This window comes from Prionailurus bengalensis, chromosome A3 (assembly GCF_016509475.1).
Source record: "Prionailurus bengalensis isolate Pbe53 chromosome A3, Fcat_Pben_1.1_paternal_pri, whole genome shotgun sequence".
Taxonomy (NCBI): Eukaryota; Metazoa; Chordata; class Mammalia; order Carnivora; family Felidae; genus Prionailurus; species Prionailurus bengalensis.
In genome coordinates this window covers 86305673-86330576 of record NC_057354.1, presented here as the reverse complement: position 1 = coordinate 86330576, position 24904 = coordinate 86305673, and the positions used below count along the sequence as shown (strand labels likewise).

The following is a 24904-nucleotide window of genomic DNA, read 5'->3' as shown; positions in this document are numbered from 1 at the left end:
AAATAACCCAACATCAGTTCTGCATTGTCGACTTCTTGCCTCTTAGTAAAAGAGCTTCTGTGGAATTGGACTTTTCTCAACTGTCCGGCAGTTATTGGCTTCGGAGCCTCAACTTATATTGTAAGCACACATCACTATTTATTACCACTAATGCTGCCTTTACAACATTTCCAGATGGACTTGTGCCTCCAGTTGCTGAGTGAGCAGAACAGAGTGAACAGAACAAGAGATCATAGATTAATTAAAGACATTTTCTTGCTACTTTTGGAGTCATAATGTTTTACAGTCAACTCTAATCATTTGTTTATAATGTATATAAATCATAGCCTCTTTGGGACTTTTACCTAAGGAGAGGCCAACATGATTAATAATTTCATGATGCATGCTGAACCAAAAATCCTTTTCTGTCTCTGTATATATATTTTTAGTGAGCTATAATTTATATACAGTAATCCATACAGATATTTATTCATTTCCTTTATAATTGCTGGATTTCTTTCTGTAAAGTTGTCATACTATTCCTTCAATACCTTTTAACATCTGTAGGATCTGTAGTAACATCTTCTCTGTAGCATGCTCTATGGATTACAATTTCCATCCTTACTTTATATAACAGGCTACCATAAGTTAATATTATGCCACTTATCATATAATTAAAGAACCCTCTAATATTCTTCCATATATCACCTCTCACCCCTTATGCTACTATTGTCATATATTCTACTTTTGTATATGAAATAAGCTCAAAAATACAGTCATTATATCTATCTTAAACAATCATCATATTATGAAACTAAGAAAATGTTTATCATTTCTATTATTCTTCCTTCCTTTTTTTGTAGATCTAGTTTACATCTGGTATCATTTTTCTTTAGCCTGAAGAATTCCTTTAGCAGTTTTTTTTTTTTTTTTTTTTGGTGCAGGTTTGCTGGTGATAACTTTTTCAGGCTTTTTTTTTCTTTTAATGTCTTAATTTTTGTCTGTAATTTTAAGGTTATTCACTAGATATAGAATTCTAAGTTGTCTTTATTTCATTTCATCTTTTTAAAGACATCAATTTGTTGTCTTCTGGGTTGCATGTCTTTTTTTTTTTCTGATGAAAAGTAAGTGATTTTCATTGTTGCTTCTCTCTTTGTAATATATCTTTTCCCTTCTCCCTATGTTGTAAGATTATCTCTTTATTCTGGTTTTCAGAAATTCAACTATTTTGACTTAGGTGATGGTATTTATTTATTTATTTGTTCTTATTTTTTGTATTTGTCCTGCTTGGGGTTCTTTGAGATTTTTGAATCTTTGTGCAGAATACCATGTTCAGTACTCCAATTACACATATATTAGACCACTTGATATTATCCCACAAATCATAGGAGCTGGTTCATCTCCCCACTCTGCCTCCTGATCATTTTTCTGTCTCTTTCAGTTAAAAAAATTTTTTAAAGTGTATTTATTTTGAGAGAGAGAGAGAGAGAGAGAGAGAGCACAAGTGGGGGAGAGGGGCAGAGAGAAAGAGAGACAGAATCCCAAATAGGCTTCACAACATCAGCACAGAGCCTGATGTGGGGCTTGAACTCACTGTGAGATCATGACCTGAGCTGAGATCAAGAGTCAGACACTTAACTGACTGCCATCAAGGTGTTCCATGTCTCTTTCAGTTTCAATAATTTCTATTAACCTGTTTTTAAGTTTATCAATCACTTTTCTGCAGATGTTGTATTTTTCAATTCCATAGTTTTCACTTGGTTCTTCAGAATTTTCTTTTTTTTTTTCTTTCTGATATCCTGTGTCTCCATTATATTCACCTTTTCCTGTAAATTCTTTAACATGTTTATAATAGTTGCTTTAAATCCCTGTCTGATAATTCCAACCATTGAATGATCTGTGGTTTGCTTCCATTACTGTGTTTTTTCTTGATTATGGGTCACATTTTCCTGCTCTTTTCCCATGCCTCATAATCTTTTAATTTGTGTTTCAAACATTGTGAGTAAAAAAAAAAACCAAAACAAAACAGTGGAAACTTAGGTACAACATTGATTTGTTTTGTTCACTCACTGCAGACTCTTTTATCTTTGTGAGCTAGGGTGGTGGGGGCTGGGAGAGCTGATTATTTAGATTCCTCCTTGAGTTAAGTTGAGCTTGGGTTGGGTCACAGCTTTAATTAGAGTATGTTCCCTGTTATTAGCCTAATTCTCAGACTTCTGCCCTGCCCTGCCTTTGTGGTCTTTTCAGTATTTGAGTTGGGAGTGAGCTGGGTGCAGGTTCAGTTATTTTTTTGCTTGGCTTTTGGATTCAACCCTGATAGAACTCCAGAATTCAAGCACTGCAAGGATCCATAGGATCATGCAATTTCTCTTTCCTTTTCAGCAAAAAAGTAAAAAAGCAGTTCCACTGCTACTTTCTTGGAAAAAATGCAGAGGTGCAGGTGAGCTGGAGAATTATCAGACAGATTTTTTTTTTTCATTTGGGGCTCCTTCAGATAATCCATCCCTCTGGCACACATTGTTGATTAACAATGTCAGTTCAGCTGACTTTTCCTCATCTCTGAGAAGTCTCTGTCCATGGCTAAACTACTTTTCCAATTGCCCATACCGAGACCACATCCATTACCAAGTATGGAAGCTTCTGTAGATTTCTGCTCAGCTATAAAGGGCTTGTTCATCAGTGCTTCCTGTGTGTCTGCTAGCCTCATAGAAACATATGAATTTTATTTCATCAAGACTTTTCTGGTTGACCATGGAAATGAAGGTTCTTCACATTCCTCTACATCCTAACCAGAAGCAGAAATACTGTGAAGGCTTTTTCTAAATATTTGTGACTACACATTTGTTTCAAGTCAGGAAGAAAAAAACTAGAGGCTGAATACCAGCATATAAATATACTCTAGTATCTCTCATCTTAAAAAAAAATCATCTGTGACCCCACATCTCCTTCTAGCTATTGACCAATTTGTTTGCATTTCTCTTCACAGCACTTCCTGAAATAGTACTTGCTTCCCCACTTCCCTGTCTTTCTTGGTGCAGACTTTCTTCAAATGTAGAGTGATCCAGAGATTACTGTTGTTCTGTCTGTTCATAGCACATGAGCAAGACAGAAAAACTTGCTGAAAGCTTTGCGTGCATGGTGGGGCATGCCAACTGGTGGATGGCCAGCTTTTCTCAACAGGCTTCTTGGTTGGGGACCCTCAAACATCAGTGTATGTAAATTCCTCCACCCCCCGAGATATTTATTTCTACATAAAAGTAGTTTTCAAACTCTTTCCTTACTTGTTAGTCTGGAATTGACAAGGGGGAGGGCTGGAAGCAATCACATTTGTTATGCAGATGTCTTCATAACTTTCCCTGGCCTGGTGTCTGACGGTGAAACCATCCTTGTCTAATTTTGCCAGAGAATAAACCTCTCTTCTCTGGTGCAGCTAGAGAAGAGGTAATTTTCACAGGTAGTGGAGGTGGTGGTTCTGAAGGTTGAACAGCTCCTAAGATAAACTCTGAAACAATATTCCAGTTTTCACCTTGTTAGCCCTTCCTTGCTTTCTGCAGTATCTGACAGTTCCAGGTTTTGATCTTTCTAGGGTTCTGCTAGGCTTCAGGCTTGTTTCTCTTCAGCATCTCATTCTGCAGGATTATATTTGACTTTTCTCCACACTGCTTGCTTCTTTTGTCACTCCTCTGTCCTCTTTCTGCCCTCATATGTATAGTGTTCTTATGGCTTACATATTTCTTAGAGTCCTCAAAGATGGGCTTTGTGGTTTTGTTTCACATTCTCCTGGTTTTGGGGTGCTTTTCATGACAGAAAGTGTAAAAATGTCTTTATCCCCATTCGAAAATGGAAGACCTTCCCTTCTAACCCATTCTTCTCTTTTATCTCCACGTCTCTGCTGGTCCCCAACCATCTCCACGTTGCCAACCCAATAGTCACCTCCCTGGCTTCTTCTTACTCAACCTCTTATAACATCAGACACAGTTATCCTCTCCTTCAAGCTAAAATGCTTTCTTTTCTTGATTTCCATTATGGTGTGCACTCTTTATCTCCCTCATCAGTTGTTCTTTCTCATATTTCACTTGTAGGGTTTCCTTCTCCTCTAGAACTCTGAAGATTGAGTGACCCAGAACTCCCCTCAGACTTCCCACATTCCCAACACCTACACTGTTTTACAAGGTAGTTAAGTTCATTCTTCCCAAGATTGGTGCTAATCAAGGGAGCATGGCCTGCGGAAGAAGATAGACTTGAGATTCAATCTTACTTCTGCCACTTCCTAGGGATGTCAACTTTAGATTTCTCAAATGTAAAAATGAAGGTGTGGAACTGTAAGATATAGTGGCTCCCTTCCAGCTCAGAATACTGTATCTGATTTTATGCAGGGACTAAAGAGCCTGGGCATCTGCTGGGAATCGGAAAGGCTATACTCGGCAGATAGGAGTAGTCCACAGGGTGGCACAAGGTCAAGTGCAAACCCGTAACTGAAGTTCACTAAGAGGAGCCCATCAGGGAATTTCCAAAGGTTTAAGCCTAAGCCGGCATAAAGAATAGGAGTGATGCCCAAAAATAAATAAACGTTGAAAAAAAAAATTAAAAAAAAAAAAAGGGGGCGCCTGGGTGGCGCAGTCGGTTAAGCGTCCGACTTCAGCCAGGTCATGATCTTGCGGTCCGCGAGTTCGAGCCCCGCGTCGGGCTCTGGGCTGATGGTTCAGAGCCTGGAGCCTGTTTCCGATTCTGTGTCTCCCTCTCTCTCTGCCCCTCCCCCGTTCATGCTCTGTCTCTCTCTGTCCCAAAAATAAATAAACGTTGAAAAAAAAAATTAAAAAAAAAAAAGAATAGGAGTGATGGTTTAATCACAGGGCAACATGATGAATTTGTCCAAACAAACTCCTCCTTACACAACTCTGTTTTGGTTGGTTATTCATTCATGCAGTGGTTTTCACCATGCAGGTCCCTATGGTACCACTTCACTTTCAAAATGAATCTCTGTAACTTTCCCATCACTAAATCCCTTTTCCCCTATTGAGCCAAATTCTGCAGGTGGGAGTGGTGAAAAGTGGGTTCTGTATTCAGGGTTTCACAAATACATAGCTTTCTCCTGTGAGAGAGAAACTTCTGTTCCATGTTCCTCTTAGTTCAATAGGGACTAGGTCTCTTTGGGTGCTGGTAGTAACTAAAATGGTCAGGTTGAGGTACTTGAGCCCAGGACGACTGACCACAACAAGTGTTTGCAGAGGCATAAGATGGAATGGCACTCTGCCAAGTCCTGTGCAACAGAGACTGTGGAGCCCAGATTCGCCTTCTTGGATGGAAGCTGAAAGTGCCCCAGGGGGGATGATAGGCAAGCATCTTGTTTTGGTCAGACCACATTTCTTTAAGTATAGGCTGGTGGAAGTTACAGTTTCTTCCAAAGATAAGACTTCCCTGTCACACTTTGGAGCAATGTTGGGCTGGTGGCAGGAGGAGGTAGAAGTTATGTTCACACCAGATAACCCAACCCACAAGTCATAGGTGGGCACAATCTGTTTTTCTTTTTAATTTTTTTTCAACGTTTATTTATTTTTGGGATAGAGAGAGACAGAGCATGAACGGGGGAGGGGCAGAGAGAGAGGGAGACACAGAATCAGAAACAGGCTCCAGGCTCTGAGCCATCAGCCCAGAGCCCGACGCGGGGCTCGAACCCACGGACCGCGAGATCGTGACCTGGCTGAAGTCGGAGGCTTAACCGACTGCGCCACCCAGGCGCCCCCTTTTATTTTTTTTAATTTTTTTTTCAACGTTTATTTATTTTTGGGACAGAGAGAGACAGAGCATGAACGGGGGAGGGTACAATCTGTTTGAAAAGAAGAGTTGGAAGATAAAACAAATGTCGAGAGGCAATGAGAACTCTTATAAATCACTAATGAGAATGAAAATTGGTGCAGCCCCTTTGGAGAACAATGAAATCATGCCTAGTGAAGCTATACACTCACATACCACAAGACCTAGCAATTCAATCCCTAGTTGTATATCAGAGAGAAATTCTTGCTTTTGACCCCCAAGGGGACAGGTGTAAGAATGTTGATTGCAAGTTTGTTTATGACAACAAAGAGTTAGAAATAAACTAACTGTCCATGAAGAAGAGAACAGATAAGTACCTGATGGTACCTCATAGCCATACAGTATGATGCAAGAGAAAAGTATATATTAGTTAAGATGAACCAAGCACAGCTATGTGTATCTTCACAGAAAAAGTCTTAAAAACATGATGTTACGTGTAAAAGCATGTTCAAGAAAGATACATACAATATGACCATTTATTATAGAGTTTCATCTGAAAAATATAATGTATTGCTCACAGGTATACAAAAATATTCAGCATCTGTTAGAATGATAAGCTCCAAATTCAGGATGGTGATTATCTCTAGTGAGGAAAAAGAAAGGGGAATGTACACAGAGGTGTCAACCCCTGTAATATTTTGTTTCATAAGCTTGGTGGTGGATAATGGGTCTACTATGCTTTTTTGGTATACTTTTGTTACATTTGAAATATTTAATAATTTAAAAAAATTGTGGAGGGTGAGTAGCACAGTTCATGAGGAGGCAGTCAGAGCTGCTCAAGGGCAGCAGGACATCTTAGGCTTAGCCCTAGAGGCCAAGGGCTATGAGGTGATGGGCAGGCGGTGCTGTGGCGCTAGCCTATGTCGGCCGATAGTGGTTTGCCGTTGCCAGGCCACCGAGAACCAGTTGGTTTTGGCTGTCTTGCTTCATTCAGATCTGAGCACCCTACCGTTCTCTGGTTCCACTGCCCACTTGGGTCGTCTGTCCTGCTGGCTTCATCCTGACAAGAATGTTTCTGCAAGCTGCTCTGTCAGATTTTATTATTTCTGTGTGCCTGCCACACGCGGGACAGCAGGTGAGGAAGAGAGGTGATATTTTCTGAACATCTGGGCTGTGCCAGGGTCTCTGCCAGGCACTTTCCATACAGTAATTTACAAAAGCCTCACAGCAACACCACAAGGTGGGCGTCATTATCTTCATCGTACGTTTGAGAAAAGAGATTCAGGGAAGTGCAGTAACATGCTGTGCTGGGGGAGCCCAGACTGGAACCCAAGCTGATCTGGGTACAAAGTCTGTATTGTCTCTACTGCATCTGGGGTGTCCATATTTGGACTAGGACAGTTTACTGTACACAAAGACACAGGATACACACACACACACACACACACACACACTATGTATATGTATTTTTTTTCAGAGTGTAAGTTGTACTCTATAATTTGGGAAAGACCTCAACATGATTTTTATATAAAATCTAAACATTGGTATATTATTAAATAGGATACAAATGTACATGCATTTTAAAGATGAAAGGGTATTGAAGAAAAAGTTTGCTTTTGATAAGCCAATTCAAACTATATGCTAGGGCCCCAGGAGTATACTTTACTTTCTTCTCCTAATAGGGGTACCCCCAGAGGAAGAGTGTGAGAAGTACAGGACCTCACTACTCCCACAGATCAGTCTGCTCCCAGAACAGCTGAATTGCTTCAAGGTGGGTTCTTTTTACCGTCACTGAGATTCAGTATAAGGAGGCCTTAGACAAACTTCCTCTAGAGATATTGCCTGTGAACTCCTGTCTGGAAGAAGTCTCGCTGGAACCATTATACAAAGGAAAAAAAAAAAAAAACTTTTCTCTAGCCTCATGCTGAAGCAGTATTTTCTACCTATATCCCGCTATATTGGGATAGACTGGCCAAATGTTAGAAACTTCGGAGAAGGATGTGAGCCACGGAGAACTGGGAGCTTGCTCTCTGGATTGCTGTTGGGTTTACTATGATGATTCGAGTAGGGTGTGTCCAGGAGGATTTGGGGTGATTCCTTAGCTGTTTGTCAAAACCCCAACCACAACAGTAACAATACTTATTGTGTGCCTGGCACTGTTAATCCTTCTAACAGTTCTATGCAGTAGAGACTATCATTCTATTCATTTTATAGACGAAGAAAACAGGCACAGAGAGGTAAGGAACTTTCCCATGGACCCAGCTCCTGGGATATTCTCTCTCAGTCAACAGGACAAGAGAATAAACACATGCTTCCCTCTATTTCTCTTAATTTTGCCATCCAAACTTCTTGTACCTAAATAAAGAGTACCTAAAAATGGAACAAATCCAGGTTCTTTCAAGTGCAAAGTATCTGGAGATTCTTTTTCTCTCTTGTTATTTTTAAATTTAGAAAAGGCTTTTAGAACTATGTCTCTTGGTAATGACAGCCTGTAATCATTCTGCTCCAGGAATCAAGCGATGTGTTCAGAATATGTCATTTTCCCCTGTGACACTAATGGCAAAACCACACTCTCAACCAAACCAAAGGATGACTGAGAGGGATGGAGAAGTGTGGTCTCTTGGTTTCCACTCAGCAGTTTGAGCCAAGAGTTCTTGGCTTTCACTCCAACTCCTTAAGCAATAGGCAAAATGCTTAACCTCTTAACCCCATCTGTGAAATGCTGATACTACCTCTTTACCTCTTTGTGAGGAGTATTTCCAAGCTCAAGTTGTTACAAAATCCTGAAGATAAAATGTGTAGAGGGCATGTGTTTTCAGAGACGTGTTTTCTGGAAGGAGTCTGAGGGTTTGGGTGGTGAATTGTCTATGCTAGGAATTGTTTTTAACTTAAAACTGTATGTAATTGTAAAATTGTGGGAAACTCTATAGTATAGTGATTAAGAATGTGGACATTGGGGACAGCATGCCTGGATTCAAATCCAAGTTCCTACACTTTTATAGCAGAGTGGTCTTGTGCATTCATTGACTTAGTATCTCCATCTACATAATACATGTAATAAATGAGTCTCATAACAACCTAACAAGGTAGGTATTATCAATTTTCTCTTACTATAGTTGAGAAAAGTATTCTAGGTTATTGGTACATTATAAATCATTAATAAAAGATTGTATATAGACACAAAAGTAAGTTTACTTATGCATTTGCACATACACATAGTGGCTGGTTCTGTTTAACTATTTCACAGACAAGAAACCAAAGATAGCAGCACAGTAAATTGGGTGGATTATATAATAATGTAGTAGAAAAAATCACTAGATTAAAAATTTTTAATTTTGTTGGTTAAAAAAAAAATCCTACCACTACTGACGACTTGTATGAATTTGGGCAAATAATTCAATCTCTCTGAGAATAATTTTCCTGAGCAGTGAAATGAGGCCAGTGAGAGAGTTGGATAAGATGTAATAATTCTTTGACTCATGGTTGTTTGCTTATGCTTTGTTTTTTAATCTTGCAAAGTTTAGAAGGGAGGTGAGATTTCCAGGTAAAAACAGTGGCTCTGGGTCTACACATTTAACTTCCCCCCTTTTTCCCTCCAAAAGGCTATAGAAACAGCTAAACTAGTTTAATACAGGGAAATGTTTTTTTCCATGATGGAAAATAGGTAAGAGTGCCACACACATGCCAGGTACCTGGGACAATTCCGGCAAGAAGGAGAGTTGCTGAGATCAGGTTGAGGAAGGGCCTAGCAGCCTGGAATTCTAGGACATGAAAAGCCCGCGGTTGGTGATGGGTTCATTTCTTACCACAGTGATCCAAAACCTACACCTGACATTCTTCTTTTGGCTTCAGCTTCCCCCTTACCTTGGACACACTACTGGGTCTCTACTCTTTCCAAGCAAAAATTATACCACATTTAAGTTAGCCCATTGTCTTTCGCCTGGGATCTTCATATTTTCAACAAAGATTTTTTCATGACCCCTGACAGAACTCACCCCAAATGCCAGTGCTGAAAAACCTAGTTGCTCCTCTTTTGAGTCACTATGCTAAGGAAAGTCTCAGGAGTTGGGAAGAAGAGGACCAATTTGAGGGATTTAAGAAAATTTCCCCTTTGAAAGAAACTCATTTGAAAAACAGGGGAGCACATAAAGCAATTCTAATTCATATTCATGATGAAGATATTCCATCTCCAACACAATAGCAGGGTGCCACACACATACACAAAAGGAAAAATTTAGGATCAGAAAAATATTCATAGGGTTGAAAGAGATTATCTGTCAGGTAAAAAATGCAATGGCACTGAAAACAGTAAATGAAAGATGAAAGACATTAAAGCAAGCATAAATAAATAAGTAGACAGCCTGTGTTCATGGTTCAGAAGACTTAAAATTGTTTAGGTGATAATACTACCCAAAGTGATATACAGATTCAATTCAATCCCTATCAAAACTCTAATGACATCTTTCTTCAGAAATAGAAAAACTTATCCTAATATTTATATGGAATCTCAAGGGACCCCAAATAGCCAAAAAATTGTCTAAGAAGGACAAAAGTTGGAAGACTCATACTTTCTGATTTCAAACTTACTACAAAGTCACAGTAATCAAAATAGTGTGGTACTGGAATAAGGACAGATGTATAGAGGGCCCAAAAACAAAACTTTGCATATATAGTCGAGTAGCTTTCAAGAAGGGTGCTAACCAGTCAATGGGGATAAGACAATCTTTTCAACAGATGGTCTGGGAAAACTGGATGTCCATTTGCAATAAAATGAAGTTGGACACTATTTAAAGCATATACAAGAATTAATTCCAAGTGGATCAGGGACCTAAATGTAAGAGTTGAAACTAGAAAACCCTTAGAAAAACCATTGGGAAAAAGCTTCATGATGTTGGATTTGGCAGTTTCTTGGGAGATGACACCAAAAGCATGGGCAACAAGTAACGAACTGGCGAAACTAGACTCATCAAAATTAAAACTTGTGTGTCAAAGGGCACCATTAACAGAGTGAAAAAGTAACCCACAGAATGGGAGAAAAATATTTGCATATCATATATCTACTAAGGGATTAATATCCAGAATATATAAAGAACTCTTAGAAGTTAACAACAATAAAAAACTCAAATAAAATATGGACAGAGGACTTCAACAGACATTTCTCTAAAGATACACAAATATGCCAATGAGCACATGAAAAGATGCTCAATATCACTAAACATTAGGGAAATATAAATTGAAACCACAACGAGATACCATTTCACATCCATTAGAATGACTGTTATTTAAAAAACAAAAACAAGAAGCATAGTAACAAGTGTCAGCAAGGATGTGGAGAAATTGGAATCTTTGTACATTACTGGTAGCAATGTAAAACAGTGCAGCCACTGCGGAAAACAGTCTGGTAGTCCCTCAAAAACTTAAATATAGAATTACCCTATAATCTAGCAATTCTACCTCTAGGTACATGCCCAAAAGAATTGAAAGCAGAGACTTCAACAGACATTTACATGCCAATGTCCATAGCAGCATTATGCACATCAGACAAAAGATGGAAATAAGCCAAATGTCCATTGACAGATGAACGGATAAACAAAATGTGGAACATACACACAATGGAATATTATTCTGCCTCAAAAAGGAATGAGATTCTGAAATATGCTACAACGTAGATGGACCTTAAAAACATGCTAAGTGAAATAAGCCAGATTGAAAAGAAAAAATATTATATGAATCCACTTATAAGAGGTAACTAGAGTAAACAAATCCATAGAGACAGAAAGTAGAATGGAGGTTACCAGGAGCTGGGAACAGTTTCAGTTTGGGATAATGAAGAAGTTTTGGAGATGGATAGTAGTGTGATGGTGGCACAACGTAAAGCCACTGAATTATATTCTTAAAATGGTTAAAATAGTAAGTTTTATGACATGTGTATTTTACTATGATAAAAAAATTTCAGTGGAAGCTGCAAACAATAAGTTGAATACAAACAAAGTTAAAAATTGGTGAATTACAGGACAAGAGTGAAAAATTCTCTAAGAACTCAAAGAAAAATGATAAAGATTAAAAAATTATGCCTAGAACACAAAAAAGTTTAGAATACATTTAAAAATCCTAAGGGTGAAAGAAAAGTAATAATAAAAAATTATAGAAAAATATTTCTTAAGTTCAAGATATTTGTTATATCCTGATGAAAAGGTTCAAATCCTATACAAAGTATTATCCAAAATTAATGAAAGAACATACACCTAGATATTTTGTCTTGATTTTTTAATTAAGGAAATTAATTTTAATTTAATTTTAATTTAATTTAATTTAAGGAAAAGCAGAAAAAGACTATCACAAGGAGAAATGTACTAAATTGGCATTTTTCTGTATGCAGTGTAGAATAGGATATACGCAAGTTGGCATAGTGTCATTGTCAGTAAATTTAGGGGAAAAGATAGAGTGTAAGAACTTCATATTCAATTAAAATGTTTATATGGAGGTGAATAGCAATAATTCTCAAATAAGTTGGGACTTGGAAAGCTTAATATTCACATACCTTTCAGGAAGATTGTACCTGAAAAAAGACTCAGCCAACTAAAAAATTAAAAAATAAATCAGGTAAAAATTTCAAGTACTGGGAAGGAACTATGTATGTGTATGTGTGCATGTGTATTATATTTATGAGACATAATGCAAATAGTTCTTTTTTTTTTTTTTTTTTAATTTTTTTTTCAACGTTTATTTATTTTTGGGACAGAGAGAGACAGAGCATGAACGGGGGAGGGGCAGAGAGAGAGGGAGACACAGAATAGGAAACAGGCTCCCGGCTCTGAGCCATCAGCCCAGAGCCTGACGCGGGGCTCGAACTCACGGACCGCGAGATCGTGACCTGGCTGAAGTCGGACGCTTAACCGACTGCGCCACCCAGGCGCCCCAAGTTCTTAAGAAATTCAGCAACGAGGGGTGCCTGGGTGGCTCAATTGGTTAATCCTCTGACTATTGGTTTTGGCTCAGGTCATGATTTCATGGTTCTTGGGATTGAGCCCCATGTCGGGTTCCATGCTGACAGTGCTGAGCCTGCTTAGGATTCTCTCTCTCCGTCTCTCTCTGCCCCTTCCCTGCTTGCATGCACATGCTCTCTGTCTCTCTCTCTCTCTCTCAAAATAAATAAATAAACTTAAAAAAAAAAAGAAATTCAGTGAGGAGAATAAATGAGATTACTTAATTCTTGCCATTGTAAAGACAAGCAAAATTCATTGGGAACTGTTGCTAGAATAAAAATGAAATTATACTTCTACAAATTCTACTTTTCAAATTTCTGGTGCAAAATTAAAAAAATCAAAGAAGGGTAAAAGATAAATGCGTGGACACAGATATAGCAGAAAAATGTTTTTAAAAATTTAAGTTTATAAAATTTTTTTGACAAAGGACTTAAAAAGCATGAAAGGTAACAGAAAGGTATTCTATGTTGATTAGACATATAGTCCATAATGAAAACCCATGTGAACTAAACAATATGGCCTAAATTATAAAGCAATGTGTTGGAGATTCAAATAAAAGTTATGGTGGAAAGTTTAAAAATACCTCTCTGTCCTCACAGATCAAGTAAACAAAAATATAAGCTATTTGACAAATTTAATCAATACATTTCTTATATAAAAATTTTATCCAGGGGCGCCTGGGTGGCTCAGTCGGTTAAGCGTCCGACTTCAGCCAGGTCACGATCTCGCGGTCCGTGAGTTCGAGCCCCGCGTGGGGCTCTGGGCTGATGGCTCAGAGCCTGGAGCCTGTTTCTGATTCTGTGTCTCCCTCTCTCTCTGCCCCTCCTCCGTTCATGCTCTGTCTCTCTCTGTCCCAAAAATAAATAAACGTTGAAAAAAAAAATTAAAAAAAAAATTTTATCCATCAGGTATACATATGGTCTAACATCCATGGATGATAAGTAAAATTTAATCACTTACTAATCAACCAACAAAAATTAATAAATTTTAAAAGTAGAAATTACATAAACCAGTATTTTAGAAAATAAAACAAACAAAAAAGAAACTCATTCACAATGGAAGGAAAACTTAAAAATGCCTTTGGAAAACACTTAACACTGTATGAGACGGATTTGAATAAAAAACAATAAAACCTTAGTAACAGACATAAGTGAAGGGATATATCTTTAAATAAGAAAATATATACAATAAAATTGCAATGCCATTTTGCTAAGGTGATTCTGTACTTTCTATACAATTCAAGTGAAAACCCCAAGAATATTTTGGTACATTAAGCAAATTATGTAAATTCCCATGGTAAAACAAGCAAACAGAAAAACAAACTACAAAAGACCAGGGAGATTTTCACTCATGATTAGAAATGAAGAAGGACTGGTCTTCCAGATGCTAAAACTAATAAAAATGGTGTGGCCCTAGCTAGGAACAGAAATGCAGTGTATCAGAATAGAAAACACAGCAGTAGATCCACGTCTACAAAAGAGTTTAATTTTTCAAATTGGTAGTAAATTATTCAGCAAATGATGTTGGAAAAACTGGCTAAGCACTCAGAGAAAACGGATGGATCTTGGCCTTATACCTTACATCAGATGAATTTCTAGAAGTAATGATCCACATGTAAAAAACAGTATAAAAAATACTGTAAGTAAAAGTAGTCATACAAGGACAATAGCAGCCCAATCACAATTATGAACACTGATGTTAAATTTCTAAATAAAATGCAGAAAACAGAGTTCAACTCTACGTTAAAATAATAATATATGACAACCAAGTGTAACCAGAAATGCAAGAATGATCCAATATTAAAAAAAATATTTTAAATGCATTTCACTGTGTTAGTAGGTCAAAGAAAAAAACAGGATCATCTTAATATATGCCAAAAATGCATTTGATTAAATTGAGTATCTATTCCTGATTTCTTTTAAAGGAAGAGTTGGACTTCCTTGACATGATCTCATTCCAAATGATGAGACATCTAAAATATTTAAATCAAGATCAGGAAAAAGACTGTCCAGGGAGTACATAGGGAATCATATGTAGTATTTAACACTAAAATAATGTATTCCATTAGTACTTAAATTAACATTAGATCCTTTATTATGCTGTTGAAGAAACCTGAAAAATGTGTTACAGTTTATCAATCATTTTGCAAACTGATGAAGCTAGGAAATCTTGGAAGAGCAACATGATATGATGCAAAACATATGAGTCGGACTGATTCCAGAATCCAGAATCATACTACTAATTCTGCCATTTTTGTTATTTGGCCATAGCAAGTTATCTAAAATCAGATTCTCGGTGCCCCTTATCTACAAAATTGAAGTAATAGCAGGCAAGATGGAGTAAACTTGCTACTGGCTATCTCATCTCTCCTGGCAATTATTGCCAAAACCTCTGGACAAAATAAAAATGCAAACAAATAAGGACTATGAAAAGTAAACAAAGCAGATGGATTGGCAAGAGTAGTTAAAACCTGGACAAATAACCCAGACAAGTATGAATTCCACATTCCCCCTGCTCTTTTCTTTCATGGCTTTAACCTGAGGGTGGGTCTCAGTCACATGGTAGTGGCCTGGGAGGTCACCATATATCAGGCCCCTGGGGAAGGGACCCCCTGTGACTCAAAGAATGTGGAGAGAATCCCAACTTTCATTTCTCTTTGATTACTTCTGCCTTTGCCCCATGGGTGACCTCGGTAGAGAACTACACGAGACAATGTGGAGGCCAAACTCCAAGATAAACCCCACTTTTCTTACTAGAGGACTTGGAAAGGGTGGCCTCAGTGGGAAACAGTGTGTGGGGAATCCTGCAGAAGAGAGAGCTGGAGAAGGGGGTCCCAATAATTCTGTGTATGAAGCTGTATAAGTCCTGGGCTTATCTCTGAGCTGCACATGCATAGGACAGGCTTGAAGCTGCTTAGCAAAGGCTTTGAAAACTGAACTGAAAAAAAAACCCACCAACCACAGAAGAAGAGAGAGAACATGTTGTCTGAACCTCGTGCAAACAGAGAAAACAAACTAATATTCTCCAGAGGATTTGAAAATGACTCAAGAGTCTCAACAACCTAATATTAAAAGTTTCTAGGATATAATCTAAAATTACTCGACATACAAAGCACCTAGAAAACGCACCAATTCTCAGGAAAGAAACAATTAAGATGCCAATCTTGAGCTTATGAAATTGTCAGACAAAGAATTTAAAGCATATAAGGTTTATATGTTTACTTTATAGTTTTTATATATATTTAATTATATTACATATAGTTGATCTCATAAATATTTACCTCATATGTAATCTCATTGTATATCTAATTATATATGATATATTTCATTATATGTTATACCTTATTATATGTTTTTATATATTATATATTTAAGTATTTATATATTTATTTTATAATTATGCTCCCATGAGGTAAAGGTAAATACATTTGAAATAAATGGAAATATAGATGATCTCAGCAGAGGAATAAAATTTTTAAAAGGAACAAAATAGATATTTTGGGACTGAAAAATCACAATGTCTATGATAAACAATTCAATAGATGAGCTCAGCAGCAGGATGGAGATGACAGAGGAAGGAGTCTGTGAACATGAAGATACATCAATAGGAATGATCTAATCTGAAAAATAGCAAGAAGAAAGATTGGAAAAGAATTGAACTGACCTTCAGGCACATGTGGAATCATATCAAATGGTCTAACATCTCTGTCGCTGGTGTCCCAGAAGGAGAGAAGAAAGTGGTGCAGAAAAAATAGTTGAAAAATAGGGTTGCAAATTTCTCAAATTTGGTGAAAGACAAATTATACATTCAAGAACCTCAGCAAATCCAAAATAGGAAAAACTCCAAGAAAACCATGCCTAGATAGATCACATCAACCTGCTGAGAGTTAAGAAAAAAATGCTGAAAGCAGTTAGTGATAAATAGTATATTCCATATAAAATAAGGAGACCCCATTAGAGATTGAATGGTTATATGAGGTTAAGTGAGAAATGATATGTAAAATGTTCAGCAGATAAAAGACACAAATGGTAAGTATTGTTATTCGAATTGTAATTCCTTTACTACCTCTCAACACACCATATTTATTTTCTATTATATTTCTTCAGCCTTCCTGTGGTTTCCTTTATATGGATTTGATCCCAAGAACTGGATGCAAATATGTCTTTGATATTATTTCTTGTGGTTTACCCACAATCTCTTGCTCTTGTGGAAATGAGAGTCTCTGAATTCACGTCCTGTTTTTGAGCAAGTTTTTTTTAACTTACACGGTTCCTCAGTCATTACATCGGTACAATAATGCATCTATTACTGTCTTATAGGGATATTGTGAAAATCTGATGAGATATAGAGAAAAACATAAACATTCCTGTGACCAACTAAAACACTGGAAGTCATATCTTTCAGAAACAGTACCAGTTTGGAAGCTCTGAAAGCCTAGTTCTTTCAGCCAGTCTCATGAAAAAGTATTTTGGAGAGAGAAGGCTTGTCCACATTTCTCCCTAGCCTGATAATGTTGGGGATGTGTCAGCAATCCATTCATGCTTTGCCAGCTGACCCATAGGTTAGGCCAAGCAGTCACCACATGAAACCAAAACATCCTTTTTAGCAAGGCATTTTTTGGCTGTTTGATGCATATTCAGCCCTTAAATATTAAATGCTGCTTCTAGCAAAATGGAGATCATAACCTCTGTCTTCTCCGTGGTACAGGAAACTAGGAGTAGTGAAGTTAAGGCATAAAACATTAGATTCAAGTGAAAAACATTGGATTCAGGTGACTAATTTGAGCTAGCATAACCAAAACGAGTCTGAAAGCCTAAGCATTTTAACAACGTTTATAAATCTGTAACCCCCTCGGCTGCCCTCCCCACTTCCCAGAGGCTGTGAGCAGTAGCACACAAAATACCCACAAGAGGTGTGAGATCTAGGTCTCTGGGCCAAACTCAAGCATGGAGTGAGTGGGGTCAGCACGAAGCAGCACCGGGCGGCCTGGGTTGTAGGAGGATGTGAAGAATGGGTGAGAGGGGAGTCTTCTCTGAACAAAGCCATCTCTGCATAAAGGATGTCATCATGTAAAGACTGAGAGAAAGTAGGAGTCTTTCATATGCTAGACACACTTTCTCAGAGCTTCTTAAAATCCTTGGCCAATAGTGATGGAAAAATCTCTCAAGTTTCTTGAGCTTTAGGATTCTCTGTTTAACAGAAGGCAGCAAGGGAGAGTGGAAGGAATGTGGAGCCTGCATCTAGTGTGCATTCTGCTTGGTATCCTTAGGAATACGATATGGCCTCAGTTTCTTCTTCTGTTAATAGGAAACAAGAAACCCCTGTTTTTAAAATGGGGTTTCAAATGGCATGCATGAATAATAGATACTGCTGAAGGAGAAATAGGACTTGAGGGGCGCCTGGGTGGCTCAGTTGGTTAGGCGACTGACTTCGGCTCAGGTCATGATTTCATAGTTCATGAGTTCGAGCCCCACATTGGGCTCTGTGCTGACAGCTCAGAGCCTGGAGCCTACTTCAGATTCTGTGTCTCCCCCTCTCTACCCCTGGAGTGAGTGAGAGTGAGGGGAGTGTCTACCCCTCCCCTGCTTATGCTCCGTATCTCTCTGTCTCTCAATAATAAATGAATGTCAAAAAAAAATTTAAAAAAAAGAAATAGGACTTGAAAACTTTTACATGGTACAGAGAATTCTTTTTGTTACACATGGGAAACAAAGACATGGAGAAAAATGAGGACTAACTCAGATTTGCTGTGTTAGTGCAAAATCCAGAAAACCTTACTCCATCCTGTTAGTCCTAGTCTGATTTCTGGAAGAAGAATGTTATAAAGTCTCCCTGTCCTCTGTGCTTGCCCTTTCTCCTTTCCTTTTCCCTACATGTCCATACACAGTCTGTCAGTAGTCCCACATGTGTCTCCCTCACCCCATTATGTTTCTCTCATGTCACTATTGCATTTTTTAAAAAGTGGACAAAAGTGTTATTAACTCAAGAAAACTGTTATCTCCACTTCCAACATACCATCCTAATTATGAACAAATGGTATGTCTCTATTTTTGCTAGTTTTCATGGGTAAGTGGTAAAACCCCAAATAATATCTTTGTTAAGCTACGTCTAGGTAATCCTTGTATGTCAACAACATTTTGCCACACCTGATTCAAATTTCCTTTTTTCCATGGTACCATAAACCCTCCCTTTCTATTCCCTGCCTTGGCAATTATGTTTAATAATATTTCACATTCTTACTTCTCTCACAGTATGCTTATTATATCTCTGAAACCTTAACCCACAAAATAAATCTAATTTAAATAAAAGAAACTATAATCCTCCAAGGATTTGGCTTGCTAACATTTTGCTTGAAGTTAGCAGACTGAGTTGCCAATCAAATGTAAGATTTACCTTAATGCGATTTAGTCATTTACAGAATTTCACCAACATCAGGAAATTCTATCAGTCACCACAGAGTAAACTAGCAGATGGGTCAATGTACAAAGTTCAAGGCTTCAGTGGAAAGAAAGAACTATATGATTAAAATGACTGATGGGGCGCCTGGGTGGCTCAATCAGTTAAGCATCTGACTTCGGCTAAGGTCATGATCTCTCAGTTCTTGAGTTCGAGCTATCTGTGCTGATAGCTCAGAGCCTGGAGTCTGCTCGGATTCTGTGTCTCCCTCTTTCTCTCTGCCCCTCCCCTGCTTGTGCTCTCTCTCTCTCAAAAATAAATAAACATTAAAAAAAATTAAATTTAAAATGACTGACAGTCAAGGCTGGCACTAGGGCACATATACCAGAACTACTCAGGACAAGGTGGGCTTTTTAGCAACAGGGAAGGGAAGCATCCTTACCTGTCTTCTGTTAGCTTCATTAGGGTTGTTCCTCGAGTAGAGAAGACAATAAAAGACATTCTTAGCTGTGGGCTGGAAAGGAAAAGAAATTCTATTAGGGCAGATAGAAAGACTATAGAATGCCATTTCCTTCCAGTCATCTTCCCTGTTTTTCCTCTCCTATCTGGCTGCCAGAGCTGAGGACCTACAACCCTAAGAGAGACCCCGCAGCTGGTGTCACAAGTATTTAGCCAGTAGCCGACTTGAAACTGTGGACCAGTGGGAAGACCTGCGGTGTCTTCCGGGGACGCTGCTTCAGATTTGACACCACCGCTCAGTGACAGCGGGTGACAAATAGGAAAGCTAACATTCATCACTGCCCCATGCTCTGTCTGAAGAAGTGTAACTCTAGAAGACGACTGGTCTGCATGGTGTTTATAAAAAGGGGACCCTGATTGGGGAAATTTGGTAGTGTCTCCACGGCAGTCCAGTGTATCCTCTAACGAGGGGAGTGGCTAAACCTGTTGCAGTTTGGTGCCATCAGCCACTAAGATCATACTATAAACACCCTTTGCTCTGAAAGCAGGATCACCATCAACTTTTAATTTCTGCTCGGTTTCCCAAGGAGGTGATCCCAGAAGGAGAGAAGGTGCTGATGGGTCACAAGAATATCTATTCCACTTGGTAGTTTTATACTTCTCATTATTAATATACACGGTGGCATGGCTTGTTTATGGCAGTGCTCAGGAGCTTTGTCCTGGGTAAAATCCACACTCTTAGAGGCAGAACAACTCTCAGTTGAGGACCAAACGTGTTTCTCTGTCTGCAAGATGGACTGTCCAGAAATAACAAAAGCAAAACAGACATTTAAAAAAAAAGAAAAGAAAAGATGGGGCACTTGGGGAGCTCAGTTGCTTAAGTGTCCAACTTTGGTTCAGGTCATGATCTCATGGTTCATGAATTTGAGCCCCGCATTGGGCTCACTGCTGTCAGTGTAGAGCCCACTTCAGGTCCCCACTCTGTCCCCCTCTCCTGCTTATGCTTTCTCTTTCTCTCTCTATCAAAAATAAACATTAAAAAAAAAAAAGAAAAGAAAAGATGGACTATCAGACTGTAGTGGATTCACCAATAGAGTGCTGTCTGTCAGGCATTGTCTCTGGGTGGCCAACTGGTTCATCTGTCACAATGTCAACCTGTTTCTTCACCACGCAGTACCCTCCCACCCCTGATCTGGCCCCCATATCTTATAGTTCCCACCTCCTCCAACATTTCCTAAACCCTCCCTCCTTTTCCATTTCTTAGCTTAGGACTTTGCCCTCAACTATGTGACCACTGCAATTATTTCCTGGCCGGTGACCTTGCCTGTCAACAGTCTTTGTTCCAATTCATTCTCCACACTGCTTCCCGAGCTATTTTCCTAAAATATAAGTCAGACCTGTCATCCATCTGCTATAAAAATCTCCATTGGCTCCTACTGCCTCTAGGATAAAGTCTACATTCAATACCATACATCTGATGCATCTTTGGAAACCCTTATCATGGTGTTTAATACTTGGTAGGAGCCTAAGGAGTATGAATTGAATGCTGGTATCTTGAAACAGACCTCGGTTCTCTGTCCATGACACAATTCTTCCTATTACCACCCCACTGCAGCTAATCAGCAAAACACCATAATTATCATAATACTATAATAACAGTCAACCTTATCAAGGGCTCACTATGTATCAGGCACTATCATTAAGTGATGCGCACATATTAGCTCATTAAACCAGTAACAACTTTATGAGATCAGTATTATTATTGTTCCTGTTTTCCAGAAAATGAAATTGAGACTCTAAAGGACAAAGTAATGTTCCAAGGTCACACAGTGGGAAAGTAGTGGACCCAGGACTTAAAACCAAGCTCCTCGTTCTAGAACTTGGGCTTCTAAACAATTATACAGAGTTCAGCTCTAGAAAAATTGAATTTGAAATGTAGGTAATGTACAGCTCCAAGAGGCAACTAGTATATTTGATATATGAGTCTTGGCTAGAGACATAATTTGGGAGTTTTCAGCATACTAATGTGAGTGGAATTGTTCGAAGACAGTGTCAGCAGTGAGAAGGGAAGTGACCCAAATCTAGAACCAACACTAACATTTAAAGGCCCAGCTCTAGTCAGTGGGATGAAAGGAGAACCAGAAGGTGGAGGAAAGAATTTCGAAGAGAGGGAACTCTCAATCAAACGAAGCTCCTGCATCCAGCAGAATAAGCACTGCAAGACACTCTCTGTCTTTGTCCTCTTAGGGCATTAGTTAGGGACTTTGGTGAGAGCAAGCAGGTGGAGGGGGGGATGGAAGCCAGATGGCAGTGGGTTAAGGAATGAATAGGAAGTAAAGATATGGTGATACTGAGTCTTTAAAGATATTTGAGTGAGAAACCAGCAAAGAAATAGGTATCTATAGTGTCTATAGAGGAACATAGTCTGGAGATTTGTTGTTTTCTGTGTTTGTTTGTTTTTTTTTCAGATGTGGGGCAGGTGAGATTTGTTTACATCTATTGATGTAGCAATGTTAGAGAAAAATACAAGAGAAAAACAAAGACACGGAGAAGATTGGAGACAATGGGACAAAATGGATTAAAATGGAGGGGTCGCCTTCAAAGGGGGAATACTTGAATCTCAGAGGTGAGGGGAAGGACATGCATGCATCTTTTAAGAGTAGGACTGGAACTTTAGGAAATCACTTTTCTGTTATATACAGGGCTCTTGGTGAAACCGGGAGGTGAAGTTCTTTGCTGAGAGTGATGGGTGAGAGTTGTGGGTTGAGGTCTTGAAGGAAACAGAGAAGAGTGAATAAACAAAAATCATTCATTCCTTTTCAAAATCTATCCATTTATTCAAAAATATTGATTGAGCATGTACTATGTGTCAGATACTATTACAGGCACTTGGGCTGCAGCAGTCAAAATACAGTACCTGAATCTTGGAATTTGCATGACAGTGACAGTGATATCTTGGTGCTACACTCTGAGGGGGTCCATAGACAAGAAAGGCCAGAGGAGACAACCAGAGGAAAGTGTCTTGTGGTCTGGATTAAGCCATGTCAACTTTTCTCCTCCTCAGTTTCTTTATCAATAAAATGAAAGGATTGGGTTAAGTGGTTTCTTAGTTCCTCCACCCCTACCTCTCAGTGTCTTTGATTCTAAGACAGTGAGGCATCTGGAATTGCTGAAGGAACAGCGAGAGAGAAGTGCTGAGTGGCCACTCTAAGCCAGGTGCTGGGCTACTTGGTTTGCACATGTTTTCTCTTCTAATTTTCACATGCAAACCAGGGTTCAACCAAGGTAAGTCAATTGCTATGGTTGCACAATGGAGCTTGGATTCAAGTCCACATCTGCCTAACTTCAAATCCTTTTCCAGTAGACTCCTCTGCTTCAGAAAGAACAGAAGACCAGAAGGGCAAATAGAAACAGAGCAGATACTGTCAAGTGTCTGGAGGCAGATTTGTTTTATATCACTTCAAAGGATATAATGGATATAATGGACGGGAGTATAGGAAGGACATGTTGGCTCAACGACAAAAAGACTTTTCTGGAAACTAGAATTGTCCAACTATTGAGCTGTTTGCCTCCAAAGGTAGCAGTTTCTCACCAACGCTATTCAAGTTAAGGGTAGCGAATGTCTCTTAGGATAGTTTGGGAAGTCATTGTTTTCAATTGTAGGCTTCTACAATTCTCCCAAATACTTTGATTTTAATACCGCTCATGTATTTGCTTCTTTCCCCTCCCTCTCTCTCCTCTTGGCATCTGCTTTTTCCAACAATCTGGGTTTAGATGCTGCCTGCTGCAGCTTCTAATTTTTGACATCACAGAGAGGATACCTCCTAACCCTTCCCCTCCAATCAGGCAAGCAGGTAAGAGGTCAACTGAATTTGGAGGGAATGTGTTTGTCATTATATTGGTCTCAGGGGTCTTCTGAGATAAAGAATCTTATTCAAAGAAGAAGTTTATGGTTACTCACATGGGCTGGAAGACTTTACCGATGCCATGACACAGGAGTGGGGCTGCTTTAGAGTTCATGATGATCAGAACAATTTTACCAAAGACCTTGACAACTGGCTTCAAGCACATCCATGAAAGCTATCACAGTTGTGTCTTCCCTTGGAGACTGTACCCAAGGAGGGTAAAATGACCTCCTTTTCTTTACCAGTGGACATCGATACTTACTGGAAAGTAGGACCTCCCAGGCTCTGCAACGTTTATAGTGCAGTTCAAAACTGCATTGTCCTCCCTTGGAAAGTGGTATAAAGAATGCTCGGAGAATTCTACCTGTTAGGACACACAGCCAGGCTGACCAACACGGTGGTTTCCTTGGGACTGAGGGAGCTCTCAAAATGTGAGATTTTCAGCGCTATCATAGGGAAAGTTCTGGGCACACTGGAATGAATTGGTCACCTTTCACCCTACACCTTTTACACCTGAGTCCAGCTAGAATAAGCCAAGTGGCCCAGTGTGGTGCACTGTGGAAGAAAATGTTAATGATCCTTCTGAAAGAATATATTGTTCAATAAGAGAGACAGTGGTAAAATTTTGGTCTTATAACCAAATCAGGGTCCTTCTGAAAACACAAAGCCAAAAGTTATTCTAACACGGCAAAGATTAAAACAAAGTCAAGTCTCTGGTCAAAGATCTGAGAGTCTACCTTTGTCAAAAAGCACGCCCAAAGTAGTTAGTAGTTAGCAGAATAGCAAACGTAGGCTAGTTTTACTCATGGCAGAGCACTATATATATACATTATGTTTCTCACCTGATGAATTTATGAGCCAACTGTTCCACAAAGTAATAGATTTCATTCCAGTGGTGCAGCACACTTCCTGATCTGGGAAAACAAAAGCAGATGGCACTTAATCAAGTGTTCATTCATCCTTACCTTGTATCATTTCTCTTTATGTTCTATTATCTTACATTAATTGGGCTCATTATCAGAAGCTTCGATAACTTTGGCAATCATTTGGAAAGGTGTTTAGACTCAATGTTAGCGTTCTTGAAAATTTTGTTAAAGAATCTCCCTTCCCTCCCCCTTCCATCCCTTCCACCCCCACTCCACACACTAATGCACTAAAACAATACCTGGACCTACCCAGATTCACAGGTCGGTTTCAAATCTTTAAGAAACCATTGTTTCTGTGCAATTTAAATTATTCATTGATTAGGGAAGAAAAACAATTCCAGTTTATTTAAAGAAATTAGCACAAACTAGATGCCCAAAGACACAAAGACAAACAAATCCCCCTCCTCAAAGAGTCAGGTTTCATTTGCAAATACAGATGAAAAATCTCTAAGTAAGATGATAGCAAAACAAATCCAGCAGGAATCCAAAAGAATAATAA

The 24904-nt window shown here is 38.8% G+C and overlaps 1 protein-coding gene across 2 annotated transcripts in view; it reads right to left on the bottom strand.

The window, feature by feature from the left end:
• The window catches only part of ANTXR1 (ANTXR cell adhesion molecule 1), a 222562-nt gene that overhangs the window by 171928 nt on the left and 25730 nt on the right, over positions 1-24904 (bottom strand). For both annotated transcript variants that reach the window (XM_043603551.1, XM_043603552.1), the window contains exons 2-3: positions 24322-24393; positions 19558-19629 (exon numbers count right to left, since the gene is read on the bottom strand). In XM_043603551.1, coding sequence (XP_043459486.1) covers positions 19558-19629; positions 24322-24393 — 144 coding nt within the window. The remainder of the gene's footprint in view (positions 1-19557; positions 19630-24321; positions 24394-24904) is intronic.